Raw genomic sequence first — 19,720 nt, 5'->3', positions numbered from 1 at the left:
TGAAGCACATTGAATTCCCATAGGAATGCTCTCATTCAGGGAAAAACTGGCGTCAGAGAAATAAGCTACAGCAAACTAAAGCCAATTGCCAGTGAAGGAGAAGGTTTTCACAGGGTTTTAAGGCATTAACTTCAGAACTTCAGCTGACTGGATTTAGACCTTTACAGGTGTCCCTTTCTACATACATCCCACACAAACTTGTGGAATTCTATGACAGATTCATTGGTGGAAACCAGGAATAACACAATAGGATGAGAGCCTTTCAGAATGTGTGTGCCTGGCAGTACAATAACAAAATCAAAACAGACAAAACAATGGAAGTTGCTCACAAAGAAAAAACCTATAAGAAATTTGATTCTCTAAGTCATATGCCAAAATCAGTTGTCTTTTCCCTGTCAGTAAGTCATAAACGGGAGGTAAGACAAGATGCTTTAGGACAGTGGTAGTTTGGATGGCCTTGCAGTCATGGTAGTATAAAGATGCTCCACAGCCATATCTATACCTGTAACCTTGATATGTTCAAAATGTCTTGGTCACTGACACTGGCTGGAATAGATCAGCTTGAACCCACACCATGGGCTCGTAGCCCTCAAACAGGGGGCCCACAGACATACCACCCATGGGTCATCCTCCTGAACTCCTCTAACTGCTTCCCAGTGTTTTGAAATTAGCTGGCAAATCCTATTGGGCACTTTCTAACTCAGTATTGAGGCACAGCCCGAAAATCTGGGTTCGGAGCTGGCAGGTTTCCTGCATCGTCTCAGAAACACCCACTCGCACCAGTTTGTTCGAGTCCTCGTCTGCAAGACGGGTTGTGCTGGTTTGTTTTTCCCAGGGAGGTGTCTGGCACTTGAGTCACACAAACAGCAAATGTTTAGCCACACAGATCGCAGGGAAAAAGTAAAACAAACTGAAACAGCTCTCCCTGCACAAGCCACGCAGAACCAGGACTGCGTGGGAACAGCGCTTCCCCAGACTGGGGGAAAAACAGAGCTCTCCATCTGCTCCGGGCGAGGGAGAGGACGTGTGCTCTCCCCTGCCTCTTCCGCTCCGTTCCAACATCTAAAAGTCATTTCTGCAAAGTGTCTGGGTAGCTGCTGATAACCAGCAGGTAACAACTCAGCATGGACAATGACATTTGGAGAGAGGGAGAGAAATGACAGCTTCACACCGGCAAAGCTGGGACATTTAGAAAGAGAGACGGGAAAAGAAATGAAGATGAAGGATCTTAAAGCTCTTCCTACTGGGAACTCAAGAGATTAAAATATTTTACATAACGGTAGAGAGTCAGTGGAAAGTACAATATAACTTATGAAATGAAAATTGTATTTGAAAGGTAGAGTCTCCTAAAAGTCAGCCATTTCTTAACTTGCAGAAGAAGAAAACGACTCAGCCCCCTCCATCCTCTAAAGCAAGCTCAAAAGTATGAAACAAGGAAAACTGTTACATCCTCCTCAGCCTGCTGATGAGTCTCTTGCACAATATGTAGTAATTTTGATTTATCTGAGAGACCTTAGATGGAAAAATAGCCTGAGGTAATTTTTCAAGCTTAATTTAGTTCATTTAATATTTAATGACTTAATGAAGCTGTCTATGTGCAGAGCTTTCACTCTGGGAGGAATCTTAATGTACGTAGAGAACTTAGGAAATTGGCTTAAAAAATGTAAAAGGAAATCAGTAACTTAATTCATAAATGATTGACCTCAAGAATCCTAGGACATTTTCCAGACCTCCAGAGCTCGCAGCTCAAATCTCTCTCCAAGACCTGATAGGGTACAACACTGCGGGATTTTATTTCAGCTGTACATTAAAAGAATTATTAAGACCATCTGTGTAGGATTTTTCTCTCTAATATACTGTCTGACAAGTGATTTTTTTCCCTCTCTTTTTCTGGAATGACATTGTCACCTTGTATTTTCGCCTTCTGAGTCGTTTGCTTGTCAGCTCTCCCCAACCTATTTTCTGTTCAGGAGCACAGGGTCATTCACCACCCTTCACCACTGGGAAGGAGAACCTTGCATTTTTGCTCTAAACATGGCTTTTCAGCCTTATCTTCTTTCAAAATATATTTTAAAAGGACTTCCAGTCTTTCTGTGCTAATATGTATAAGACAATACTCTTTTCATCGGATCCAGAAGCTCTTGAAGGACATGTAGTCTTTAAGTCCAATTAAACTTATAGATACATAGATGCTAATTACTCTGCTTTAGAAGTTGGTTTCATTCTCCTCTAATCCAACAGCAGCTCCAAACATCAGCTCTGACCTGGGGAAAGGGGAGAGGAGACAATTGTTTTTGAAGATCCCCCATTTGGGGTTTTTTGATAACCAGAAGTTCTGAGATTAAGAGAAGCAGCAGGGGGCAGGAATAGCTCTTACCAATATTAAGAGAGAAACTCTTCATGAATTGCTCATTCTGTGGCTATTCAAGTAAATATTTACCATATGCAGACGTTTAAGTGTGGTATAAGAGTCTGTTACATAGTGGGTTTGTATAAACATATAAACAATTACTTAACCCCAGGGCAGAATCCATAAGGACAATGAGCTGAGCGTATCTGACAGGAGGGAATTAAAAACAGGGCTGGCTCACGTTTTCCAAGCCTTAAGGGTACTCAAACAGTTCTTCAGGTTGAATTAGTTTTGCTTTTTCAATATACTAACGACATTTTAAGCCATGTATCTACCTGGATATCCCAGTCCTACACACTCGAACCACAAAGAGACTGGTAATTAAATCCGTTAGGGTCCCCCCACTTTTGAAAAATCTTGGAGGAAGAGATTCAGGTCTACTTATAGCACCCCTAACAGGCATGCAGGTGGAAACAGGCCTTTGACATTTACCTGTGCCTGCTGGAATGATGAACATCTGTCAGAAATTGTTCTCTTCAGTAACATGATGCAGTCTCTGTATAAAGTGTGCAGTGGTTTTGTGTGTATCCGTGTGGAAGCACATACCCCTGAGTTAATATTTTTATTTGCACTGCCTTATAGAAATTTTAATCTCTATCCACGAATTCCTGGTTATCTCCTCAGATATCATAAAAATCAAATCCATTTTTACTCTATGTAATAAACTATCAGTGACCACTCTTCCCCAGGACACAGGTTCTCAACCACTTCAGGGTAGTTTATAGCTTTCAGTGAAACCACATCACTTCCACTCATCCAAGCCCACATCCCACAGTCCAGAGAGCATTTTTAGGGAGGTGGTGAAATGATAGGCTATTCCCAGGTCGTTCATGTTTATAGAAGAGAAGAAAGATTTCTCTCTGTCAGACACCTTTCAGACACATCACGGAGCAGATTTCAGGGAAGCAGCACTGAAGGCACGTAGGTGTTGGTGGCTGAATGAAAGCTTTTCTGCCACCAGGAGTGTGAGAGAGTAGAGCAGTGGGTGGCATCATCCTGTTAATAACCTGTCTTCCCTTTCTGACATTTCAGCATAGTTTTATGATTATTTGTGGTCAGCAAAGTGCTGGAAGACCCTCCAAGAAAGCACCATAACGGTGTTGCTTTTAGAGCTAATACACAACATCATTTCCCCCCGCAGCTGACTCCCCCCATTTCTTTTTTCCCTTGGTTTTCTACATCCACTTCAGAAGTTGGTTTTGTTTTGTACTGTTTTTAGCACCAATTTTGTTGCCAGGTGCTGCTCTGTGAGAACATTCCCTTTTTATATCCCATGGGCCATGCACTAGCTCTCACACCTGCTCTGCTCTCCCAGGGGGGACCTTACCATCACTTTCCAGCAGCATAACTTATGCCCCGACCTCCAGAAAAATTTCCACTGCCAAACCTACAGCAGCAGAAGATGTATAGCCTGTTGTGAGCCAGGAACCTCTCCAGAGAGTTAAACCATCAAATATAAAGGGTTAGCTGGTTTGCCAAAAATCCAGGGATACTGAATAAGTTTACCCTTGAGTGATTTAATCTTGTGTGATATAAGGTGCATTCAGTAAAAGGCTGCCACTATGGAAAGTCTGGTCACCTCCTGTTGATAACGTCACTTAATTAAAAACTATTTTTTCCTGGATTCCTAAGGCAATCGAGATGCTTAAAGAGTTTTACAGCTATGACCACAGAGCCCGCAAGCTCCAAAGGCTGAATCCTCACTAAAAAACAGTCATCTTGTGATGTTGATGTGCTCCACATTGTGCCTGTCTCCTGAAAACTCATCAGCCTAGTCTGAGCAGTACTGGTTCCATGGGGAATTCACCTCCCTACCCACTGGGGGCAGAAACTGCCATAACATGGCAGTGGGAAAGGAGGAAAATCATGAAAGTCTGCCAAATAAAGCAGAAATCTAACACAAACTAACTTTTATAGAGAGATTACAGCTGTGATTACTTCCTCCTCCTTCTGCACTGAAACTTTTGATACTCCATCCTTCAAGAAAAGCCAGGTATAAGTTAATAGTCATGAATTATCTTTCCATATAGGTTAAGACTCACCTGCAAGATTGCTCTAACTGCTGTTTCTTCATGCAGCACACAGCCTCCAAAGGATAAAGGCACACAATGCTTTTACATTTTACCAGTCACACAAAATTCCATGTTTTGTTACCAAAAAATAGTAGAAATTAAAAATATATCACACAGAAAATTGATCTAAAAGTGGTGTTAAGAGGATGAATCTGGAGCAGTCCTACCTTTTTTTGGCCAGCCTTTGTTATTCTAGGGATGTCAAACAACTGTCCTGTGTAGTACTGAACCCCACTGAACATAATGACAGCAATAGAGTCCCCTTCCTTCTCAATTACAGCAAGGATATCTTCAGTCCTCAAGGTCTCCTCCCCCTAAAACAAAGTTAAAGCACACATTTTACATCAACTCTGGCAGTAATGAAACTGTCAGTCCTTATTTCATAATCTATATTTTACCATGAGCCACGCTGCTTGCATAAGGAGATCAAAAGCAAATCCTTAGCATGGTAATGATGTACAAAGGTAGTGCTATGAAGTAGCCTATGAGCAAGTAACCTCAAAAAAAATCATTAGCAAATGAGTCTTGAAGGTGCCAGTTATAAAAAGTCTATTCAATTCATGCTCTAACATGCTTTATACTTTCTAATATTTCTGACAGTTTTAATTTACAACAAAAAATTCCTGGTGCAAACAGAATATCTAATGATTTTTAAGTGGCATTTGAAATTTGTGACACCCACAAGACTTGAAAGTTGTCTATCACTTTCACTCTGTACTTTTTTAATAAACTTGGTATCCCACAGGAAGCTATTATAAACCTGCCATATTTATGTTTCAAAAACAATGTCTCACATCATCAAAAGCACAAAAATCCCCAAACCTATGGTCATTAAATATAGAAAAATTTCAACCAAAAGGAAAAAAAAACCACCTCATTTTTGATTCTTTATAGGAAAATTACTGCCCCATCCTCCTCCTGTCTTCCTAGCAAGGGATCTTGTAAAACATACCACCACCTAGGGATCAATTAGGCAGTGAAAACCTAGAATTAAATTAGACTTGTTACTGAAAAGAGTTTGGGCAAGATGGTTGAATTGCAAGGGACTGTTATCATCTCAACAATCTCTGCAAATCTATCAAGCATTCAGGAGAGGGCTCTTTACTCACAAGATGACTCAGATCTCAGAAGCAAAAGGTCACCCTCGGTTTATAGTTAGGTGACAAAGTTCTTAATGCTGCAGAAGTGAAGCGAGGCAGCCTTTCAAATTAATCTGAATTGCATATTACTCAGAGCAGACCTTTCTCTCAGTCTGTGCTGATACAGACAGTGTTGCTCGTGTTATGGCAATCTCTTACCTTAGGACATTCAGAGGACAATGGGCTTTCTCAAAGAGTTACTATATTTTGCAGGTGACTCAGTGTGCTGTCGGTTTTTGCAAACAGGAAAAATAGGGAAAATAACGTTTTTTTTGTTGTTGTTCCAGGAATATTAACTATTGAATCAGCAATTATTAAACGGGGTTTAATGTCAAAAAATATACCCCGAAACAGACCACACGATTCATAAATTTTACCTAAAGAGTTTTAATACAAATTATAACTTCTGCAGGCAGACACTACAATATTTGAGAATATATGCCCTACTTTCCCATGAAATATGTTCCTGCCCTTAGTGACAGCAAGCAGAACTGACATACTCCTCACCAACCTGCCGTGGCTGCAGCAGGATCATGCTTTTCTCCACATCCAGCCCGCGCAGTCGAAGTTGGGACTCAGCAGCATACTGGAAGAGAATTCCACACAGACAACATTAACACAAATACATGATATACAACTAAAAGGAAAAAAAAAAAAAAAGGACAAACACATCAGAACTTCAAACAGGAATTCAGATGCCTTGCCTTTCACTGAAAGTAATGCTTTGAAAGCATAATCCAACTTCACTGAAAAGTTTGCGGATTTCCTTTGGATTAAAAAAGACACAAATTTAATTCATATAAGACTGCAAGGACTTTTGAGTGAGAAGTCAAAGCCTAAATCCTACAGGATAAGTTCATGGAGCAGAATGAGGGTGGAGATGGGGCCCTGAGCAGCCTGATCTAGTGGGTGTCATCCCTGCCCATGTTTGGAGGGTTGGAACGAGGTGATCTTTAAGGTCTCTTCCAACCTAAACCAACTGTGGTTCTATAATGTGATGGAGGATGTGCTTTACTTTTTTCTTTGCCAGAAAGCCAAGCTTTCATGGATAACAGCCAAGGAGAAGACTGAGCATCACTTCTGTAGAGCCCTGGGTACCCACTTTTCTTGGTCATACACGCTCAATCCCAAGCTGTCACAATGCCCTGCTGCCAACACAAATGAGGTTTGGCCAGCACATACATATGGTTCTGTGCTATTCTCACCTCTTCTATTTGCTGCACAGCTGGCAGGAAATAAGAGCTTTAAACTCTCATAATATTTTGAAAATCCTATCTGCCAATTTTATCAATAACGATTCTGGTGATCAAATAACAATCATCAAATAACGGTAGGAAGTAGTTTAAAATTTCACAACAGGAGCTGAAGCAGTGGCAGTTGCAGAGATTATTACTGAACTGCTGTAGAAATTTAGGAAGATGGAGTCCAAGCACACAAGTGTGCCTGGAACAAATGTGGGATTAATATAAACATTACTTAGAATAGAAGCAATTTGAGGTTTATACATCTGTGCCACCATGTTTGCTACAAATAAACCCATTAGTAGCTCGAGCCATTTTTATCACACCTTAGAGATCAAATTCGTTATCAATTTCCACGAGTAGATGGCGTTGATGATAAAGTAGCAGTGGGCCACAAACCCAAAGATTAATTTGCTGCAAGCTCTCATGCACGGGCTATTGTCTCCTATTTTATAGCAGACAAATGATGTTTGAACTAGTAATCTAAAGTGCTAAGAACAAACATTTCCATCTCTGTCTGGGGATATATAAGTGTTAATGTTGTGAGTTTGTATTGATTTGGTTTCATAAAGTAAAACAGCAACAAGAATTAATAAAACATTTACAACTTTAGTTGATTTAGGCCAGTAGTTTGCTCAATGTCTTTAAAAAGACTAATAAATCAATGCACCCATTCAATCTTTTCCTCTTGTAGCACTTTTTATTTGAACAGAAGGAATAAAGCTACGATCTGTAAAATATGCTGAGCTCAAAGGCTTCTGACAGATTTTTTTATTGTAATGTTACTTGGACAAGATGAGCTAATAAATATTCAAATCATACTACTGATATTCTTTGGAAAAATATGATTAATAATACAAATATGGTGAATTATTAATTTCTTACATGGTCAGAGGGAAAAGCTCTTGCTTCTAGAAGAATTTTATAGCGTCTTGGAGTAGGCTTAAAGAAAGATAGCTGTTAAGGAAGAAAAAAATTATGTTGAAATGTATCTAAGCAGAGATAAGAGAGATGCTCTCAGCATATGACTTAATAAAGACTGCTTTACTTTCATGTAGACTACAGAGAATCCCCCAGAAATTACAAATATTTTTTTGTCCATATAACATTTATCAAAGTAGGAAAGTGTTATAATACTGTATTTCATGTATCTATAACAAAGGCCACAAAAATCCAGCAGCGAAAACTTGCACTTAACAGGAATCAACAGTAAAGCTTTGACTACAGCCAGGGAAGCTGGGATTTTATCCAGCTCCATCCAGGAAGCAAAAGCAGCAGCCGATAGCAAACAGTGAAAAAGAACTGGATTTTCATTCCTGCACTAAAATATTAATCACTGAATCATCCCTCACTCTGAAACAACTCTGACCAAAGGACTAAGCCTTCTGCAAAGACCTTTGCCTTCTCCAAAGCACCTTCAGGATGGTCTTTCCTTCTTAGTTCCTCATGTGAAGGCAAGCTGGGCTGGCCACCATGCCAAGAGGATTAGTAGGAGACTCACAAGTCCTCCAGCTCAAGTTTGGGTTACACAAAGCTCTGCATGGACTGTGTACTCAAGAAATTTGGGACAGGTCTGACTTTGCTGCACCTGATTCAGGGTAGAGTAGCCAAGTGAGTTGGTTTGTACTTACCCCCACCCTGCCATCTTAACTTAACAAAGGTCAGAGACATTTCACAGAGGAACAGATTCAAAGGATAAAACTTTTTGTGTGAATCACTCAAAACAAAGCTTCACATCTACACTCAGTTGAACCAAATCTTTGGAAATACTAGAGAACCAGAGACAGGCTTTATGTAGCCACAGAGGTACCTGAGCATAAATAAGACACACTTATAGCCACTATGTAATACAAATCAAAATACTCTATCAAAATTTAGGTATATATAAAACAGCTTAACTCTACTATCTTTTGTTTAAAAGTTTGGCTGAAATTACAGCTTTGTCTTGCTCACAGTTGAGCTCTCGTTTCCTGAACTTCGAAATTTGGTGTGAAATTGAAATCTGAAAAATTACTTGTAAATGTTCCTGAAATAATAAGGTCTCTTTTGGTGACTGACATACAACACACGTGAGAACAGCTCAAACTTCCCATCCAAAGTCCTTGAAAATATTTTTCTGTCCAGCTTTTCTGCTTAGTATTGAGTGAGGCCAGGTCTTGCACATACATTATTCAAGATACAACTCCCAAGGCTTAAAAGAAGTTAGTCTGTCACCCAGGTCTGTCTCTGTGAGGTCTTCAGAAAGCACTTTGCTTACATACACAAAGAAAGGAGAAAAATACTTGTCAACAAAACATCAAATATACATCATAAAGACATACCATCAGGAGGTGCAAGTTAACAGTCAGCCCATTCATTAGGGCTACTTCGTGTCTTTGGGCCCCTGAAATAATAAGAAGATAAAACATAAAAAATACTGCTTGGAGGTTTTCTTGAAAATTTCAGAAAAATCCAGTACAGGTGGTGAGAAAGCAAAAGTATGTGTTCAGTCGAAGTCTCTCTAAAAGACTAGAAAGGAAATGAATGTTTGAGGTGTCATCAGAGTGAAGTAAAAAGATTTCTTGTCTGACTCACTACACTACACTGGCAGGAAAATATTTATTTTTTCAGGTCAGTCACAGAAAACAACAAACAATGAAGTATTTCCACTTCCCAGCAAAGCACTGGTGGATTTATTATCATGAATACCTCAGACTAATCAGGTCAGAAGTCTGTACGTAAAGCGAGACTTGAAGGTTTATTTTCGTCAGAAGTTCATACGTAACACAAGTGAGAAAACATATTGAGATAATCACCTATGGTAAGTGGTTACTGTAATGTCAAGCTAAATCTCATTCCCAATAAAAAAAAACCAGGTAAAATTGATCCATTGAATATAACAGACCATTATTAATGCAATGGCGTCACTACAAGCCATATCTACATCACTCCCAGGAGACTAGTAACAGCTAGAACTAATGGAATAACAACTAATTGTTATTACAAAGTATATAGTAAAAAATTCTCCAGTGCTTATCAAGCCCTGGTGAAAAACTTCAGGCGAGTCAAGAGACTGTGTGTTGGTCAGGGAGCCACTGAGATATGGAGAAAATTAATTCCTGTTTCTTTCTGGTTCACCTGATGTCTGTTGTTGAAAAGAAGTAATTCACCCTTGAGACAAATCCGTGTTTCGAGTTTTCTTCAGCTGGGACATAGGCTCGTGCACCTTGCCCTAAACATCACCCAGATGTGGAGTTCACCAGAGGTGGGGAGAGGTTGTGGACAGAGAGGGATGAAGACAAGTGTAAGCAGGCAGGGAGGACAGGAGCCACACTGGAGATCAATGAAGGGGACATAAAACCTGATATTGGGGTAAAAAGGGTAAGGGGAGCTCCACAAAAAATGGAGAGGTGAGTCCTAGGTTTCTCCTGTCCATGCTGTTGAGGGTGTACAAGATGAAAAATAACACAGGGAAAAGGCAGGAGAAGCAGAGAGACACTCTAACCATATCCCACAGAGTTTAGGTTCACACTTTGCCAATGTAGCAAAAAGGTATAACCATGGGCTGACCTCGATACAAGCAAATACAAAGAACACGGAAATCTATAGTTAAGAAGTGTTAATAAATCCTTCCCTAGCAGGCCTCAGCTTCTGCCAGCACAAGAGCAGCCAAGAACCATCCTCATTGAGGTGTTCAAGGGCCTTTCTATGTGCTGCTGAAATCTCCAAGTTTTGGACAGAAAGCTTTGGTAATAGTTGTCAGGGACTCTGGAGGATCTGTGCAGGGATGAGCCATGAGGAAAAAGAGATGTTGTGAATAAGTTCCCTCCCTCAGACACCACAAAGAAATATATATTTATTTTGTAAAGAAATATATAAAGGACTAGTTCTTCATAGGCAAAAATAAGCTCTTTTCCTCACTTAAACTCCTCTCCTTTGCTTTCTTTTCTTCCCTCTGATAGCATTGCATCTGCAGGATCCATGCTGCTGGAAGAGGTCACCTTGTGGCTGTTCTCTTGCAGATACAGAAGACAGCTAGACAGAGTGATTGCAGCTCAAAACAGTATTATTTGCAGTCTTAATATTTCTATGGAACTCTTGAGGCTGAAAAAAGAGACAGCATCAGGAAATGGTATTGTTCTTATTTCTCCCTCTGCTCCTTCCATGAAATCTGTGGCTTTCCCAGCAAATTCTGCACAAGCAATCCTCTACCTGCTGTACTGCTTCCCTATAGAACAAATGGTTAATGTGTAGATCCCTTTTAGCTGCATGCTACCATCCCAAATTAAATATGACACTACATTTGTCATGTAAGTCTTGGTCTTCCGTAAATTATATATTTATTAAAAGCTTTCCATTATTGAATTTCATGCCCACAAAACAAACCTCATCCGTGTCATTGGAAAACTGTTATCCTTTATAACCTGCACTGCGTTTCAGAAAACAACCTTCCTATGATCCAATTAACCTATTAGAATATTCAAAGACCCGGCACACGGGAGACAAAATTATGTTTGCTTTCCTTATTTCCTAACTTTATACCATATCTCCAAGACAGGCTAAAACCTGTATGTTCTGCGTGATAAATCTCCTCTTTAATAAAAGGAAGCAGCATTTGCAAAGTACAGCTTCAGAGACAATTATGATTGTGTTAGGCAGACACTGCCATCCTTCTCCTCTCTGACTGCTGTGGAAGGCTGATCCTCAATGGAGTAAGTAGAAAGCATTTTGTAAAATGATTGGAAAAAGGCTAAGGGCCCCAATTTAGAAAACATTTTGGTTATTTCGAATAATTCTTATCACTCAAAGTCACTGCAAATCTGCTCAGCATTCAGTCTTCCCTCAACAGAGACCTGCCCGAGCACATCGTGCAGCAGCAGCCATACAGTTAATCTTGTTCCATCAGAAGGTGATCCTGCCAAGGTTGTAATGTTTTAATAAAGTCTAGTAGGAGAAGCAGAGATTGCCTTCATTGCGTTGTGCCACTCGGTGTGAGCACAGAAAAAGAGCTTTGGCCTCCATTGACCTTGACTCTTCATTTCACAATGTATTTACTACTGTAACTTTCATTGAACAAGAAAATGTGACTGCATTTAATAAGCAAGGTGTTCAAGCACTATAAACCATTAAACAGGCAAAGGTGTTTTACAGTCTTTGGTCCATTCCTGAATAAATCTCACCAAATGGTTTTACTTCTTACTGCTGCTTAGAGTGAGAAATGACAATTCTTCCCCCTCCTCCATAATATATTCAATACTGAGTATAAAACATGGTAAAATTCTGTTATTATTCTTAAATTAAATTCACTAAAAAAGGAAATTCAGAGTTCACTCAACTCATACATAATCAAGATTACACCTTGTAGGAAAACAGCACTTAAACATAAATTGGGGGATTGGAACTAGATGATTTTTAAGATCCCCTCCAACCCAAACTGTTCTGTGATTCTACAAAATACCACGTTGGAAAAGAGCATTTTACCTTAACATTTTTTCCTACATTTATTGTCTCAGCCACTTCACTATTACCTACAATTTTATATATCAGAATTTATTACAATGCATCCATTATTCGGGAATTATTAATTCATTTGCATTCCAAGCATCACTCACCTAAATCTTTAAAAAAGCTATGGGGATATTATCTAAATAAAACCCTGAACATAAATTTGAGGGCCAGATTTAAGCCCAAAACAGATTTTATAGTTCAATTAAACAAAGTCCCAAAAATCCTGGAGAACAAAATCTAAGCTGATAATGTTAACATTCCATGTACTTCTGAGGAAAACAACAAAACAGTTCCCAGGAAAGAAATTTAAAAACAAAAAGTCGGTCAGTCAAAATTTTTATAGAATATTTTTAAATATTCGTTTACAATGAAGAAAATTGTAATAAGTTCAGTGTGGTTTGGCCACTGTGAAATAAAACATCAATGTCATATGGAGCTTGGAAAAGAAAAGGAAAATAAGGAGATGGACAAACAATTAGATGAAATTTAAGTAAAGCTCTCATTTTCCTCTCCTTAGACCTAGAATGCATCTTTTAGTTAAACAAATATTAAAATAGAAACACAGCTGGCAGCCTCTGCAAGACAGATGGTTGAGGGAAAAAGGGTCTCAGCCTGACTCCCTGCTTTCTGCAGTGACTCTTAACCTACAGCTGAGGCCAAATGGACCCTGGCACCAGCAGTGGCAGGAGGTTGGGGCTCAGCCTGCCCCAACACCCTGCAGGGACCACACAGGGGTCCAAGTTTTGCAAACAAAGCAGTGGAAAACGTTCACAGAAGGTGATGCAGAGAGAGACGATAATTCAGGTGTCTCCAGCTGCCCTTTGGGGGATCTTGTCTGTCTCTCCCATGATTGTCTGAAGAGCATCAATGGTCTTACCTTGTTGCTTTACTAATTTAGGTGCATGGAAGTAGGTAGTGTGACTACTCTCCCACTTTCACAGGACATAAGAGAAATTCTCCACCCTCCAGCTTCAGAAAATCAAAGTTTCCAATTGCAAAATCCCAGTCACATTTCCCCACCTGCCCACAACTTCCCAGTTACACCGTACCAGAACAAGAATATCCAGGGGCCAAGAGGAATGGGTCATACTAGAGAAATCCCTACATTTCAATGCACTCCACCCCTTTATATCCTCACATATTTCTGTTCTATGATATTTAATGAATGAAGGTGCAGAGCTTGTCCTTGAATGTGATGAAAGTAAGAAAAGTAATTTCTTAACCTCCTGAGCAATACCAGGTACAACAGTAGCAACCTACAAACTCAGAACCCCAATCTGCATTTTGGGGTTTTTTATATCATTCTACAAAAGGGATTTTTCTGCATAGCCCAATGATGCCCAGTGTAAACACACTCATATTTAGGTTATCTTAGTGCTTACATCATGGATAGACCAACTACAACAATAATTTATTGCATTTGTTCTGCTCCAGTAATAATACCCAGTATTTTAGCTATTTGGAAACTTCATAAAGTATTCAAGAAGTGATTTTATTTATTAATATATAAATAAACTTGTCATGAAACATTCTTTAATGTCTCTGTTTTCAATTGTTCTGACCCCATTTGCTTTTCTTGAAGGAGAAAAACCATAATTTTCTCATTGAACACTTGTCTACATGGAGAAATCACGATACAATATCCACCACAGAGTAGGCCAACTTAATTGTAATATTTTTCCTTAGTGATGGCACAAATGAATGCCTGACAATTCAGTTCTGACAGTCACTATTGACAGTTGCCTTCAACACCTGAACTGAAATATGGGCCAAATCTATCTAAAATCTACTAACCTGGCCTTGACTACAGCTATGAGAGTGGGGGAGAAAAAGACCCTGCCAAGATAATTTCTCTTTCCCCTTGTGACAGCAACAACTGAAGGAAATCCCAATGAAAAATCATTTCAACTACACAGAGTTAGACACGATAGAGGAAATTTGCATTTGGACTCAGCCAACTGCTTTCATAGCTGGCAAATTCACCAGGAGAAGTCTCCAGAGCTCCTTCTCAACCTCTCAATAACCAGAAGCACTCACTGCCAAGGTCCTCCAGCACTGCAGGCCCATCCAGGGGTACAGCAGGGTAATGGAAACTCATCAATACAAGTCCTGCCTCAATTATCTGCTTCATTGACATAAGCAGTTCTCAAATATGAGGCTGGACTTAGTGGTAGGAAGAGGAGGAAAAGCAGAAAATGTCAGATAGAAATAATTTTTCAAAGGGGAAAGTTCATCATTTTACTTTTAGGAGAATGACTGAGAATTTGTAACACCAAGTGCCCTTTAAAAGGGCTTCACGTGTTAGTCCAAGTGGTTTATGACGCTCCAAGAAACCCTTTGCTGCAATTAGTTTCATGATATGCATATGCTCATATATTATCACATACATTCATCTATTAAATCACTCCAGTCTTAAAAAAGTGTTAGTCCACACTCAGAAAAACTACTTTAAAACAAAAGAATTAAAGGAACTCAATTCTGCTTACAGAGTTTCGGGATTTTCAGTCCCCAAAGAAACCAATTTTTTTTTTTAATTATTATTTCTGGAGAAAGATTTTCCCCTGCAGTTCACACCTACCAACCAGCTGAGCCATCAGGTCCAGGATGCACTCGTCTGCCAAAGCCCACGGGCGCCGGCCATTGAAATGACCATGAACACCTCTGAAAAGGAAGAGAGAAAGGATGAAAACAGGAGCTGTTCCCTTTGGATCAGTCCTAAGAAACACATCTGGTTTGGAGACCCCACATTTGGAGGAGGGGAGAGGAAGAGAAAGAGACTTGCCTAAGCTGATAACTTTTCTCATGCCATAAAAGCTTGTAGCAAATGCAATTCATTTGTTGGTTTCTGACAGGTTCTCAGTTGCTTAAAAACTATTTATTTTGACCCAAAAAGTTCCTTTAAAATTCCTCAGCATTAAAGATGGTAGCTTTTTCACAAGCCCTCTGGAAGTGGCTGCATGGGTACCAGAAGCCTCTGGAAGCAGGCATGCTGGGAAAGGGCATCTCAGTGTGGGACAGCACCTGCTAACCCAGGCTCACATCAACTGCACAGGGAGCAGAGATCACTCACAGTGTTACCCCACCTGCATTTCTAGCTGAACATTGTATGGTGCAGAGGGTGATAGACTTGAATACTGCCTTGCTCCCAGACAGAAATATTTCTTGTCAGAAACAATTTCCATCCTCCTGCATCTCCTGCCTGAGCTCACCCTCCTGCATAAACCAGCAGGTACTTCGTGTTTGTGCAGGGCAGCACCTGCCCCAGCTGAGCTGCTTGCTAATTTTTACTGCTTCTCTTCTCCCTGACAAATTGTTCCAGATCTGAGAGGGCATAAAGTTTTTGGGGTTGACAAAGTGTATTTAAAAACTTTATATTGCAAACTGCTCTTGTCTACAGGGGATCACATGATCACCTTAAACCCAAGTGCCTCACTACTCTGGAGTGACAGATATGTACATTCAGTCCTGGATTATATGCTCTGAACTAATTTTTCCTTCAATTATGACAGAGAAGAAAACTTCTAAGGCAGCTACCATGCATATATAAATAAAAAGTTGCCAAGTTTCTTAAACATGCAGGGTGTAGAGTAGAGATTTAAATGCAAATGGAGGTAGATTGAGGAAAGTAATAATGGTGCTAATCCAGGGGAACATTGCTCTGGGCTCCCATCTCACATTGGATGATTTTCATATTTGCTGAGCACCACGGGGTACTTGTGGAGTCAGAAACACCAGGCTGCATAAGGCTGACTATAAAGCTGTTTCAAAATAGGGACAAAGCCAGTAGGAAGCTGGGTAGAGAGGAAAAAAAGGCCCTAAAAGCTTTGATGTCAGGAAAAAAAGAAAAAAAATGAACCTTTTGAAGAAGAACAGGCCCACAACGTTCACATAAAATCATGAGAGGACAGCTGGAAGATTAAGACACGAGAAAGGAGGGTGCATGAGACACTACCCCACCCTCAAGGCTATTTAAAAGATTGCTTTTTGCTATCCACCTCATACTTTCCCTTCTCAGGGAGAATTTAATTCTGTCTCCCACACAAATTACCTGGGTGTTTTACAGTCAGACCCCTTCTGATTGACTTGGGTCTAATTCACACCTCCTAGGGATATTTCAAAAAACCCTACAATCCTAGAGAATAGAACTGCTGCAAAAGCACAGTTGTATTAACCACTTCAAGCCTGTCATCCTTGCAAAATACCATCTACTTTCGGATTAGGTTAGGTCAACAGACGAAGAAGGGCACAGGTACAGTGGAACATCTCTTAGAGATAAAATAACATCCCTAGGTTTGACAAGACCAGTCCTCCACAGATGCCAAGGAGCACCCTGATCCCCAATTTGGATAACGTCATGGTACACCAGCTCACTGCTTTTCTCCATTTTAGAATTGCTCTCTGATGAGACCTTGACAGCAGAGAGCGGGCAGTGTGAAACAGCTCTCATTTACAAGAACATTTCATAGATGAGGAATAAAGGCAGTGGGTGGGTAGGGGAGAAAATGCAGTAAGGGGCAGGACTAGTGCTAAAATTCCCTCCCTTCTATCAGACCATAATGCAGCTGCCTTCCCTGAAGACAGTGTTATGTGTTTCACAAACAGCAAGACATTTATTGGTAATTTCCCTTCTTATTCTTCGGCGTAATATAGTGATCAAGGGACTTTAGGATAATAGAGACTGTTAAAGTAAAACCCCCAAAGATTTTCAGTGGCTCCTAGCCCAAGGGGAATCTGTATTTTTGAAAGAGGATAGTGAACTTAATAAGATGGGAAAAATAAGTCCTAACTACCTATGGGATTCTCTTTCATTAGCTTTCTCTGATTTTATAGCCATTAGTGTCCTCCTAATGGGAATTTACTGATGAAAGTTCTCTCTATCAGCACACAGGACTAACAAAACTTCAGAATAAATTTCCAAGTTATCATGAGAACAGATATGAGATTTTGGGCATGAGAATACTTTATTTTGAGAGGAAAACATGGACATTTAACTATATTGAAAGAGGGGAGAGGCAGCATTTATTATTATTCATATTATTATTATTATTACTGCACAGCTTACAGCTTGCCTCCCTCTTGATGGCCAATATAAATGACAAGAGATAAAAGTTATTGCCATTAAAATGGTAGTTAAAGGCATATTCTTGGACCCTTTTTTTATTTTAATCACATGAAACTCTGTAGACTTTGCTGATGGCACAATACATCCTATTACACTTAGGTTGTAAAATTCTATGCTCTGCCTCAGAGAATTTATATCTCTGTATATTATGCCACCCCTCTCTCAGCTCTGGTAGGCACTGGGGGTAATAATCTTTAAGGACACAAGTGCTGTGTTTCTGGCATTCCCCTCAGACATGGAGAGCCTTTATCCCTTTTCTTTTTCCCACTGCACCCTTGGTTGGAAGAGAGATTTAAATCAAGGTACCCAAATTAATGAATACAAAACGTTGCCCATCAATTCATAAAGCATCACACAAACAGCCTATTTCTTCAACTACTGTGAGAGTTTCTCGTAGTCCAAATTAATTTTTAGTTGGTTACCATTTTATTTTCAATTTGGCAGGAAATCACAAAGCCACGTTTTATTCGCCGAGGTCTGGGTGATTTAAAGCTCACTAGGGGAGTTGGAAACACATTTTCCGAGATGATCCCAGGGTTTCAAAGGCAGTGAGAAAAGGGATTTAAATTAATTGCCAGCTTCAGGAATCTTCTGTGCTCATCCAAATCTTGTTCAAGTGCAAATTTCTTTCTTGCTTCTTTGCCAAAAGTGATGCAAGGTATTTAATGAGCCAGTACAGACTCTGAAGTTGGACCATGGTTTCAAGCAAAGAAACAGCCAAAAAGAAAAAGAACTGTATTGATCAGTAAATAAAAGGCAAAGCTAAAAACCCAGGGCATTATAACAGGCAGGTCTAACAAACAACCTGCTGAAAGGCACAGGGCTGGGATGACTCCTGAGAATGGCAGGAGAGGTGGGTCTGTCACACAGGACATGCCCAAGCCCCTCCAAGCTGCACTGCTCTTTGCAGGGCTGTTGCCTCTTGCAGGATTAGTTCACCACATAGAACCAAAGATACCTTTTGACTCACTGAAAAGAATCTTTGCTACTGCAGGTGTTATATTATAAAACCTTCCACAGACTAGGAGGCTGTTAATCTACTATATTCATGTCAGAAGCCTGTTGCCAGCCTGTTTCAGTGCTTAGAAGTGTGTGTATATAAACACGTTTTACTTCTAGCCTCAATTTATTAATTCCTAGCTTACATTTGCTGTGCCAGAATGCTATTTCACATAAGTGGTCCCATTTTCCCCCTACAGTTACCCATTGATACACCCACAGAGAACAATATTTTTTTCCTTTCAGTCTTAATTTTGCTCAATTTAACAACTCTAATCCTCGAGACTTCCATACAGCAGGTTCTCCACTCCCCAGTTGCCCTGCCAGCCCTTCACAAGAGCATAACAACTGGCTACAGCAAGCTCCCTTCTCTTTTAATAGTTCCACTTTAATGAGTTACTCGGACGTGAGAGACGTTTCCTGCTGCACTGAGTATGTTCACATACAATAATGATTCTATAGAATATTTAGTTACTTAACCAGTTCTGGCAGGGCAAAGGGAAAATGCTGAAAAGCGCCTCTTGGCCTTTCTCTAACCAAACAAGTCCCTTTAAGTTTGGACTTTTAGATTTCAAAATATTGGGTTATTGGCTACTCTAGGCTAAGCACAATAATTCCTCATCCCTTTATGCCTCTTATTCAATAAGTCTTGGATTTAGCTGAAATCATAACAGAAAGATGAAGTCTAAAAGGCTCTTTTTAAATGCATACTGAGAATGCCAGTGGCTTGGATTTGTAGTGTTTACACGTTAGCATTAAAAAAAAAAAAGGACTGAGGAACACGGAGAGGAAGAACACAAAACCAGAGAAGGTGTGTGGGAGGTAATCTAAGGGAAAAAATCCATAACTCACCACTTAACTTGGAGGTGGATGAAAGGGACTCAGCACTGAGAAGGAACACAACAAGAAAAGCATGAAAAAGCCTCTTTCTCCCCCAGCTTTGCTCTAAAGAGTTGCCATCACCACAAGGAGATAAAGCTCTGAGCTTCCCTGCCCTTGACCACCACTGCTGGGTAAATCTTCCCTTTCACTCTTGCCATTACCTATAAGCAGTGAAAACCATTTAAATAGACTCGTAGCTATTTGAGATGGGTCCCAAGACACAACAAACAGAAAATGCGATAAACCAATTTATAAGAAGGCCAGAATCTATACCATTGCTGACTTGATGGATGTGCCTAATTTGCATGCCATTGCTTAGATTCTCTCTACTTATTTATCCAAGCCACTGCCAACACTGCCAACACACC

At 40.0% G+C, this 19,720-nt stretch overlaps 1 protein-coding gene across 1 annotated transcript in view; it reads right to left on the bottom strand.

The window, feature by feature from the left end:
• The window catches only part of KYNU (kynureninase), a 53,385-nt gene that overhangs the window by 26,146 nt on the left and 7,519 nt on the right, over window positions 1–19,720 (bottom strand). The window contains exons 3-7 of the mRNA XM_027749016.2: window positions 14,928–15,010; window positions 9,184–9,245; window positions 7,748–7,819; window positions 6,133–6,207; window positions 4,650–4,796 (exon numbers count right to left, since the gene is read on the bottom strand). Of these exons, the coding sequence (XP_027604817.2) occupies window positions 4,650–4,796; window positions 6,133–6,207; window positions 7,748–7,819; window positions 9,184–9,245; window positions 14,928–15,010 (439 nt within the window). The remainder of the gene's footprint in view (window positions 1–4,649; window positions 4,797–6,132; window positions 6,208–7,747; window positions 7,820–9,183; window positions 9,246–14,927; window positions 15,011–19,720) is intronic.

This window comes from Pipra filicauda, unplaced genomic scaffold (assembly GCF_003945595.2).
Source record: "Pipra filicauda isolate LSUMZ 115617 unplaced genomic scaffold, ASM394559v2 scaffold47_size6085603_pilon, whole genome shotgun sequence".
Classification (NCBI taxonomy): Eukaryota; Metazoa; Chordata; class Aves; order Passeriformes; family Pipridae; genus Pipra; species Pipra filicauda.
Note: the sequence above shows the minus strand (reverse complement) of the source record. Positions and strands in the feature narration are given on the sequence as shown.